This window comes from Macaca mulatta, chromosome 11 (assembly GCF_049350105.2).
Source record: "Macaca mulatta isolate MMU2019108-1 chromosome 11, T2T-MMU8v2.0, whole genome shotgun sequence".
Lineage (NCBI taxonomy): Eukaryota > Metazoa > Chordata > Mammalia > Primates > Cercopithecidae > Macaca > Macaca mulatta.
In genome coordinates this window covers 87,832,885-87,844,274 of record NC_133416.1, presented here as the reverse complement: position 1 = coordinate 87,844,274, position 11,390 = coordinate 87,832,885, and the positions used below count along the sequence as shown (strand labels likewise).

The window sequence follows — 11,390 nt, the reverse complement described above, 5'->3', positions numbered from 1 at the left end:
AAAGAGGGTACATTCCACCACAACAAATGCTTCAGAAATGTCAATTCATTTATTTTATATATATACATACACACATGTGTATATACACACACAATCTATCCTGCTATAGTAGGATAGCATATACATATATATATTATATGTATGCATGCACAACTGTAAATATTTCCTACTATAACCAGGGGACAACAGGGTTGGGAAAGAACAGGTCTTGTTGCTTTCATAGAGGAGGGAACAAATGTTAATCATCACAAAAATTAATACATAATTTCAATGATGAGACATAACACAGAGAAAAGATACATGGTACTTTCAGAGCATAGACTAAGAGTACCTGATACTGTATGAGCGTTCAGGGAAAACTTGCCTTAGAATTGATGCCTAAGCTGCAGTTTAAAAGATGAGTGGGTATTGACCAGGTGAAGTAGAGGGGAGAAGAGGTTTCAGTCAGAGATAATGGTATAAAACCTCTTTGGCAAAAGGGAGTATGATGACTGATCAAAGTCACTTCTGTGGCTGGAGTGGAAAGAGTAGACACTTGACAAGAAAGAGCTAATGCTAGAGAGGTGGATAGGAGACTGACACACATGTTTGAGGGTCATGTTAGAGTCTGCTATTTTGTTTGAGAGGTGGATAGGAGACTGACACACAAAACTTTGAGGGTCATGTTAGAGTATGCTATTTTGTTACCCTACGTGCAATAAGCTGGGAGGGAAAATGGAATGGTTGACATAATCAGATGAATATTCTGAGACAATTTCTCTAGCTGCAATAGGCAGAAGAGATCAAAGAGTGGTATTATACAAGATTATTTCTGTTTCAGTTAACAAAATTCCCACTCATACTGGTTTAAGAAAAAAGACCATGTGTCGGCTCCTACATTGTAAAGTGTAGCCAAGAGCAGATATTCAGGCATTTGGGGATCTGGATGCTCAATGATGTTTTCAGGAATATCTGCATCACAGCTCTGCTTTCTACTGTGTTGCTTTATTTTTAGGCAGGATCTACTTTTTTGGGCGTGAGATGACAGCTGGCAGCCTGATATATAAGATAAAAAAATCTCATATATTATTACCCCAGCAGAAACAGAACCTCCTTTTCTCTGTAGTTCCAACAAATATCCCAGGACTGAGAATTACTGAACAACTTGGGTCACACGTGAATCCATGAAACAATAACTATAGTCAAGGAAGAGGATATAGTCAAGGTCAGAGAAGAATGACTTGCTCACTTCTAGAGCCAGGTGGTACTGTGAATCCCACCTGAACAACACGACCTGAAAAGAGGAAAGGAACAATTTCCACAGAAAAATATGGATGCCATCACCAGAAGTGGAAGATTTAATTATGAAGGGACAGGTTAACAGGATCTTATGATATCCCTGAAATGAGATAGCCATAGTTTGAATTAAGGGTAAAGAGTAAATTCATAGGCTTTCGTAATTAATTGGACAAGAGAGTAAGAGAGATGGAGATATCAGGAATATGTCCTAAATTTCATGTTTAAATAACTGGTAAGGTCATTCACGGAGAGAGTCAACACTGTAGGTGATCCAGGTTTAGAAGTAGGGAGAGAAGGGAAAAATGATGAGTTTAATTTGGAATACGTTGAGTTGGAGGTGCCATTGAGACTTATGAGAGACTTTAAGAAGACAGTTGGATAAATAGGACTGAAGATCAGGGAAGACGTCTCACCTATAGGGATAAGCTTCACTCAGGACTGGAACAGTCCACTGGTTTAAAGGTTATCAGTGATCATGGACAGTCATAAAGGCAGAAGCCTGATTACAGTCAATGAAATGGATAAAAGGTGAGGAAATAGAGACAGCAAGTGTATACTAGTCATCGTGGTAGTATTAACTATGTATGCAAATTTACTACTATTTCCTTCCTTGAAAAATAGAGTTTAATTTGCTTCTTTTGGGTTCTGGGCTGGTCTTAGTAACTTGCTTGACCAGAAGAATGTAGTAGGAAAAATGTTCTGTCACTTCCAGTGCTACATCATAAGAAGTCTTCTAACTTCTGCCTGAGCCTCCTGGAACATGTGTTGTAAAGAAGCCCAAATAATCAGATATGTCTTGGGCCAATTATTAAACTCCTTAAACCTTAGTTTTCTTATTTGCATAATGATAAGCACAGCACTCAATATTTACCAGTTGCTGTTGTATCACTATTTTCTGATTAATCTGTAATGAAGTGAATTTGTAACGTAAGTAGAGATAAGATTTGGCTATTTTCCCCTTTACAGAGGATTATTTTTATAATATTTTGACCTTACAATAATTTTAGTGTTCACTATTTATAATTTTTATCATAAACCAACTCACTAGTCAACTAAAATATATACAATTAAAATTCTTAAAAGAAATAAATGTGATATCCTGTGCTTTTTGTGACAACGTAGGAACATTCAGTGGTGATATTTTCAGGAGTACTTTGCCATTCAAGCAGGGTTTTTCTGAAGTTACAAATAGCCATACTGTAATATCATTTCCAGAAATACCACTTCTGCAAGTCAGAGAATTAAATGACCAGTTTAATCTAGTAACTGTTATAACCCCAAAGAGAGAATTTCAGGAAATACCACTCTCAGATTAAGTATTCCTAAGAATGCCATCTTAAAGGGGAATTTATGGGTATAATATGGCTAATTTTATCTAACTTGCATCTTTCAAAGGAGAAGAAAATAAGGACAATTGAGACACCACATCTGGGTATATATAACAACTTGCATCCACATAGCACATACAAATTTCTGTAACTTCCCTGGATGCGGTTTTCATATATAACTCAGGAAACATGTATTTTGCAGCCATGAGAGGAAAGAAGACTCTTTTGACTCTCACTTCCTGAAAACCTCTTCCCTGTACGCTTGCAGATGGGGAAGGGAACATTGTCCTAGTTGCTCTTAGAAATCCGACTTGGTTTGCTGCATGTTTTCCACTAGCTGAGGTGAAGTGGGCTAATACAAACTCAGAAACCCAACTGTTCACTGCAGGAGATTTACAGATGACAAAATTCCATCCTTACTTCAATCTTTTGTGAGTTCCATTTCTTTTTTCTCCCTACTTTTTAAAAGAAAAGAAGACTTTTCTGGATCTGAACCAGTGGAAAACCAATTTCCAAAGGTCCCTTGTCTAAAAAGAAGTATGCATGACTGCAAATGCTCTGTTGTGCTGGGCAGACGTCAGTCCCCAATGTTAGTACATTGAAAATGAGATTAACTGAGTAACATGGAATGGAGAATATTGTTTTAAATCGTACATTGAGCACCCTTTGTATTACATCCAGACCACCAAAAAGGTTCTAACTACTTTGAATTATCATTATCATATTCATTGAGAATTAGGTATGCTTGCAAAGTTTTAAAGCAATTGAGATTTGATATGAAAAAGTTTAATTTTCATTCACTTGAACCCAAAATTTCATATTTCTGCTTAATTATATTAAATGAAACAAAATATGGTAATGTGCTTAAAAATTGAAGTTTAAAAAACTAAACCAATATTTGAATTTTTTTCCTGTCTGATTCTATTAAAAACAACACATCTCCAGTGTCTCCGTAGAAGTATCAAAAGGAGAAAATATACCTAGCAAAGTTTCTAACAAAAGTGAATAACCCAGACTTATGTTGGAAATATACACAAATCTCTATCATGCCCTCTTGAATTCTCTTCATGTAAAATCCTCACACTCTCAAATCATGAGTAAAGACTTATATCTGTGGGCTAAAAGTCAGTGTCCCCTGTCAGACCATGATGCTAACAGAGTGACATTGGCCATTATATTTTTTAACTCAGCCCTTATCCCTCCCTTATGGAATGATTCCCATTCCTTTAAGCTTCATGACTGCATAAGCATGAGCAAATCACATCAGAGAGAAAGAGAAAGCTTTCTGAGAACAGTGGCATTGCCAAGCTCTAGTAAAGAGTCTACATGCTTTTTAAAAATTAATATATGTAACCACAAATCGTTAGGAATTTTAAACTAACGTAAATATAAGAGGATTAAACAGTTATCAATATTTGTTCTCTGCGAACAGCTACTTTAGATACTTTAAGGATCTCTTTTTAAAATCTCTCTCAATGATAAACCTGTGAGAATTATCCCAATCATTGTCTCAACCTAATTTTCCACTTAATTGTTCAATTTTTTCATACCAGTTCTTTCTAGAGGAGATTTAGGGTGATGAATACGAGATACGTCTGTTTTACATACACACATGCACACACACGCATACATGATATGATTAATACAATAAAATTTAAAAGGCTGTAAAAAGGAGGAAGACAACTCAATCTGTCTCACTTCAGTATAATTTGTGTAAGTTTTCTTATGTTGGCACTCTGGCCATATAAATCAACCCAATACCTTTAAATATTTTATTGACAATATTAGTATATATTATCAAGATATTTTCAGGCAGGTAGAAAAAGTAAATATGACTTAACTCACACCTTCTATTGTACTATAGGTATTAAAATGATGTAATATTGTATAGTCTTTTTTTTAAAAAGCATGTGTTATTGTCCTGAATAACCTCTATCTTCCCTTCACACACAAATGACTTGATAGTATATGGTACAGTTCTAAGATAAAGGAAAAGTTTCATTTAGCAGGCTCACTTGAAATATATTTAAAAGAAAATATGATATTTTCATTTGTGACATCAACAGGACCTAAACTGGGTTAATGAAAATGATATTCAGATTTATCTGAAAAGCCAACTGTTTAAGAATTTTCAGCCCACACGTAAAGATTTCATGTCAATGAATAGTAATTCCATTAGGAGTGTTCTTTTAAAAGATCATGAGCCAAAATATTTCTTGTAGTAAAAAATTTTATTTATGGTGGAATTTCCAAAATTTCTTATATCTTGAAATTATCCACAAAGTACTATTTTGTGCTTACATTTAAAAGATACATTTCTTACAAGAAAAGATCAAAATATATACATTAGGCAGTATTGTTATATTTTTATTTAATACAATATAACTAAAGGATTAAAGAGAAAAGAAATAGTTAAATATATTTAAAATTCCATTTAACTGATTCTCAGCTACCTTAATATTTTAAAGAAAAAAATAAAGCTCTAAACACCAGAGACATTTTGATGAGCAAGATTTTTTATATATATATATACACCTATACATGTATATATATATATATATATAGCATTGCAACAAGCTATCCTCAATGAATTGCCCCCTATCAGAAATACTATTATTGGAACTATGTATTAATATCTAAAGAAAAGAAGAATAAAGAAGAAGAAAGTATTATTTTCAATGATGACTTTTTAGTTAAATACACTTTCTTATAAAGTGGCAAGGTAATCTTTACAAATTTACAACTGAAAAGAAATCTTTATATACATGTTGTCTTGGTTTGGGACTTTTTGAAGCCTTCTTCTTTCTGTGTATTAGGCCCTCCTGGAAGAAGTGATATAGACCAGAAAATTAGTTCATAGCACATGATAAATAAGCCTGGAACTAGAAGCCCCTGGAGTTGCAGGCTGTGAATCGGTGCTGGCAACTGGAGAGAGAGACTCCGGATCCTGGAGAGGCAACCCAGGTTGCTCTGAGGAGGTGATCCGGTCCACTATGTTGGATAAGCAATCCAAGCTGGATAAGGAGTTTTTATCTGTGGCATATACTAAGGATACAAGGAGAAAAGCATTAAAAAATAATTAGCCCAAGATAGACAGACTTGCTTATGTTGCTCCTTAAACTGTGGGTCAGCTCCTCTGACACCCAGAGGTCAGGTGGTCACAGAAACCCTAACATAGAAATTTGCAGCAAATATCTGGCAATTCCTGAGGGGTAGAGGTGCGGAGTGGGGAAGCCCCCTGATAATATTTCAAGCGACAGTGTGTGTGCATGTGTGTGTGCGTGTCTGCTAGGGGGATTTGGAGCAGAAGATGTGTTTATTTTGCTTTGCCAAAGCCTCCCTGTAAGAACCATCACTTCCATTCCCTTCCCCAGTACTGTCAGGAAGAACAGAATTTTATAGGCTGAATTGTCAGAATGAACCGGTCTTTAAACTCCTGTGAAGTTATCAATTCTTACCATTTGATACATCAGAACAGTAGATGCTGTCAAAAGTGCTGCGTTTTCTGGACCAGACAGGACTGTTACATTCGGGCTATAATACAAGACACACAACAAAGTTTGTTTTCAGGTCTTGGCAAAAGATGTTCTGACCAATGGTGAGGCTGTGCTTGCCCACCAGCTCTGTAACCGAACACTGTCAATCACCTTCACTGCCTTGATTTAGGAAGAGCTAGCCCTCTCCAAATTCCCAGGGCACTGAGGTCAATCTCTGTGCTTGAAGAAGAAGAGGGCAGCAGCAAAGGGAAGAGGGGGTGGAATTCAGCAGCAATGTGCATTGGGTTAACCATGCAAAATGGATTGGAGTAGAAGAAAGCCACACTAATTCAGGGAAAGAACACTTTCCCAGGACAAAAACACATTAAAACCTGGCAGCCTTGGAGCAAACGCCCTCTACAAAGAATGCATCAACATCTTTCAGCCAGGCCTCATTGGAGCAGGAACTGGGGTCATGTGGGTATTTCTTTCCATTTCCTCATTAAGTTATAAACGGTGCCTTTACATATTAGTGTAGCGCATGATCCACAGATGGCATATTTTGAAAATAAATTCAGGAATGGAGAAAACATGTGAGTGATCATTCACAGCCACCTATCTCTCATGTCAACCCTCGATTACAGTGTACACCTAGAACCTGCTAGAAAGTCAAACTAAAATCTCGTTCAGCAGCGGTTTGGGGAGTCTTTCTAAATGTGGACCCCTCTCTTATTTTAAAGCAACTCAGCATCTGCCTCCACCCCACTCTCCCCGCTACACCTGGTTAAATGAGGTGTAAGGACTTCAGAAAAGATTAGGGTAGCCTAGCTAGGTACCAGATCTATTGCTTACCATGCCATCAGAACAGTTGGAGGTAGGGCTGGTGGGCTCTGAGCAGCTCTGTCCCGGCAGGCTATAGTAGTTCTCCACCTGCTCTCTCAGCAACTCCTGTAGGCTCTCGATGTAGCGGATGGCATTCCTGAGGATCTCCACCTTGGGCAGCCTCTGATTGGGGTTGGTCGTGGTGCACCTCTTGAGGGTTTCGAAAGCCTGGTTGACCTTCTTCAGGCGCCTCCTCTCGCGCATGGTGGCTGCCTTCCGCCGATCCATGGTGGTGGACTTCCTCTTGCAGGCTTTGCAGGCCCACATGAGGCAGTGACCAGCCTGGTGGTGGCCGGTAGGCGCTCGCACGTGCTCGTCCTCGTCTGAGCCCTGCAGCTCTGCTTTGTGCGCTCCGAAGGCAGCCACTCGCGGCACAAACTCGTCCCCAAATTCACCCTCGGGGGACGGGATGCAGGAGCCGTCGTAGAAGTACTCAGAAGGTGAGAACTGGCAGCCATCCATCACATCCATCCTGCAGAGAGGCAGGCGGTGCACCTGGATGGCAGCGAGAGGGATAGGGAGAAACCGGAGCCTGGCGCCTCTGCCGACGGGCGGATCCCGGGCGGAGCTCCCTGGTCTCTGGCTCCGGTAATTAACAAGGGCAGACGCCTGTTGGCCTGGGTCGACAAGCTGGGGTTGGGGTTCTTTATATATTCTTTCGGGAGGGAGGCCGGCCCCAGTGGCCAGGCACTATTAGCATATCCCACCGCAACCCCCGCAGGGGCTGTCTGGACAAACCTCCGCCTTTGCTCTAGAGACAATCCGCTGTGTACTGCCCCTTTTGACTCTAATGGTTTTACTGCATTTCTGCTGGGGCGGGAGTGGGTCCCCAACCTGCTCATTTGCACTCTCTAGATAAGCTAAAACAAGGGATTACTTAAGGAGTGTTCCACACAAAAGTAACGAAGGCAGTCCAACTTTTCGCAATTGCACACATATTTTAAAATAGTGACAATAAATAGAAATCCCTTTCACTGGCACCAAGAGCTGACCTGCCCTCCCAGTCCTGGGCATGAGGAATCACCTGATTTGGAGGTGTTTGTTTCTCTTTTTCATGAACTTCGATGATCTCGAAAATTTTTTCCAGCCATTGGATTGAATAATGGTTGCTAAAAACTTGAAGTGGCATTTTCAAACTTGGAGTGAATATATGGTTTGCCTTTTAAAATCTGTTTTGTATAGCTTCAGATGAGTAAAATTTTGCTCTGATTGTCATTTATTCTAGGCTCTACCTTATTGAGGGTAGGGAGGGAGGTTTATTTTCCCATGAGGGGGCTTGCTCTGAGTTCTCCCTGTATGTCTGCTCATCTAAAAGGAGGTGGGGCACAGGAGGGCCAGGTGACCAGGAACATTCCTCCCGTCCTTTCTTCCTTCCTTTTGCCCTTCTGCACAGTATTTGCTGAACACCTTCTCCTTTGTGCCAGGCGCTCCCTAGATCCTGAGCAGGCCAAAGACCTGCATTGAAAGTGTCTCTGAGATTTCCAATAGAAGCCCAGTTTTCGATGGCAAACTCCCTTTCCAGGGGGCGAGTCTCCTTTCTCCCTGTCTTTCTGCTCCGCCCTGTCATTTCTACAGACTAAACAGCCAAGCTGGGCTTTGGGGTTGCTAATTTTCTGCTTTCAGGCAAACTAACACCGTTACAGATGCGTCCCAGCTGCTGCCACTGCAATCCTTGACTCGTGTAAAATTTCCAACTCCTCAAACCAGGAGTAACTTCACACACTTCAGTGACAAAAGCCTTCCAGAAAAGCAATCACAGCAGGGTCTTTGGAACTTCGATGGATAGAAGGCAAGAGGGGAGGGTTGTCATTTAAGTGAGAATGAATCTATTACTCAGCTTTTACCAATCCTCCTCCACCCTTAATCCACTTTCAGGTTACTTGGGTTGGGAGGCGCTGTTTATATTTAGGAAAAGCAATTACTTAAGGTCTACACAATTAGTCTGGGGTTTTGGACTAGGTCTTGTGGCCCAGTTAAAAGAAGCCAGAGTGTTCTCAACTCAACCTAGGGTCACCCAGTTCAATAAATATTGTGGCTCCAAAGTTATTGGGAAGAGGAGGGAGTCTTCCTTCCTAATATTGTTATTATTATTATCATCACTATTTCTTTCAGTGAATGGAACTTTGTACTTTTTTTTTTTTTTTTCAGAATTATTTTCTTAAAGCAACCTGGTTCATCCAGCATCTTTAGGGGCCAGAGAAGTATCAACCTTTTCAGGGTGAGATCTTCTCTCTAAAGTGAAGACCTTGAAAACCAGAAGTGGGAGAGTGACACTGTCAGTCACTAAGGTTTGCTAGCCACATCATTGCTGTCTCCTCTCTTCTGTCCTGTCATTTCTAAGACAAAGATCTCTCCTGAAAATCAGGCTCCCTCTCACACCAATGGGCTGCTTAATCATCTGACCAGTGGGAAATCCATCTGCACCTTTTTTAGTGCTATTAACAAGTCGCTGCCTTTGAAATGAATACGGTATCCAGGGCTACGCCAGATAAAAAGAGGCAAGTTCAAGAAGAACCCAGGTGGAATCTAAGATGCCATCCACGCTGGTGGAAACATTCAAATGCACAGCAAATGCAAAGCACATTGCTACCTCTGAAATACAATAGTGGGTAGATATCCTCCCCAGGGAATTCTCAGCCAAGTCCCACAGTTTCTATCAGCAGCCATATGACCACTGTTTTATTTATTTATTTTTTTTGGCTGTGGAGTCCACAAATGAGCTCAGACTTGTGATTTGGACACAAACTTGGTCTTTAAAGTCTGAGTGAAAGTTAGAGGTTACGCTTCTGCTCATCGTTCAGCTAATTTCTGAAAGCACTTACTGTGATTTGTACTCAAGCCCCTCAGCGTGAAATATTTTTAACTAACAATTATTGAGAATTTTCTATTTGCCACGCACTGTTCTCATCCCTTTCCATAGATTAACCTAACAATTAATACTCCAAACCACCCTGTGGGAGCTATTATTGGACCCATTGTAGAAAGAAAGTAAACCCGAGCTCCAGGTACTAGGTTATTTGCCCCAAGGTCACACAGGATTGGAAACTAGGCATCCTGTCATCACAGCTCCTACTCCTAGAGGTGATTTTGTTCGTTTTCTTCTTCAATTAATTTAGGCTCCGTGCGCTTCCTTAGCGCTCCAGAGCATAAACTTACAAAAGCTGGCTACTCAACATCTTTCCCTGGTTCCCGTGCCTGGGAAGACGCTGTCACTCAGGACCCTCTGTCAGTAAGGGCAGTTCTCAGAGGTTAAAGCTGTCTTTGGTAAGGTGATCTCAAAACAAAGTTACCAGAGTGCCGCGAGCAACTGGAACTAAAGAAGCCGAGAAAACACAAGCGCCCGGCGGCTTAATGGGACTTGCTAGCAGGAGAACAGGGTCCGGAGTTGAGAGCCCTTGGGACGCAAGTGCTGAAAATAGGATCTCAGAGCACCAAAGTAAAAAGAAATAAGACAAAACTTTTAAAACGCTGTCAGGGGCGAGAGAAGAAAGAGAGAGAGAGAGAGAGAAAGAGAGAGAGAGAGAAGCAATATGCTAAGAAGGTAGGCAATCAGCACCACAAAGATGGCCAAGGCGTCCCGATTCAGGAGCGGTCGCCCTGCTCTTTTCTCAGGGGAGACCTGGAAGGGGAAAAATAAAGAACTGGGTGAGCAACATAGAGAAAAACTTTTTTTTTTTTTTTTTTTTTTTTTTAATGCGTTGGCCAGGGAAGCATGTAAAAAGTTTTAAAAATGGCTCTAAAAAGATCTACTCAGGGCACCCTTTTGTACTCAAAATGGGACTAGATTGGCTTTTGCTCCTTACACAAAGAATCAAAATAAGTTTTCCACTATTTCTGCAGAGAAGTGAATTTCTTGCATGCGCAGAAAACGCACATTTATTTCATATGTAAGCAGGTTGTTAGAAATGACACTCCAACACTGTCTGCTAGGAAAGTCTAACAGTGGGTAGATGAGGGGAAGAAAACCCAGTCACCTCTGGTGCTATAAATGGATACCCACAAAGGCTCTGGTGAAGTAGATTTTTTTTTTCATTTTATATTCTGAAAAAAATAAATACATTTGATTTTCTTATAATTTAGAATTATAACCAGGTTCTAATTGCAATGACCTTTAAGTAACATCAACTTTTTTCTCTTTTTTTAAGTGAAATCTGTGTTAGTTTAAGCATTTTGGCAACACATTAATAGTGATGGACAGACCACACCAGCAAAATGATTCTCATACCTTCCTCTTCTAGTAAATTTTGCCCACCCTAGGCTTTCTGCATTATTGAAAATTCTCTATGCTTTTCTTAGAGAGAGAAAACAAATACATATAGAAGGATACATCCGTTCCATTTCACTTCTGCCCCTACCTGCAGATCCTTATCAACTCCTGTACTAAGGGAATTATTCTTGATATTTTTTGTATTATAGATGACTTCAC

At 40.0% G+C, this 11,390-nt stretch overlaps 1 protein-coding gene across 1 annotated transcript; it reads right to left on the bottom strand.

The window, feature by feature from the left end:
* Window positions 1–4,818: 4,818 nt before the first annotated feature.
* MYF5 (myogenic factor 5) lies at window positions 4,819–7,587 on the bottom strand. The gene is made up of 3 exons (XM_001087187.5): window positions 6,935–7,587; window positions 6,065–6,140; window positions 4,819–5,651 (listed from the first exon to the last, which is right to left on the bottom strand). Exons 1-3 carry the CDS (start codon window positions 7,433–7,435, stop codon window positions 5,461–5,463), a joined length of 768 nt encoding a protein of 255 aa, XP_001087187.2. The 5' UTR covers window positions 7,436–7,587; the 3' UTR covers window positions 4,819–5,460.
* Window positions 7,588–11,390: the final 3,803 nt, after the last annotated feature.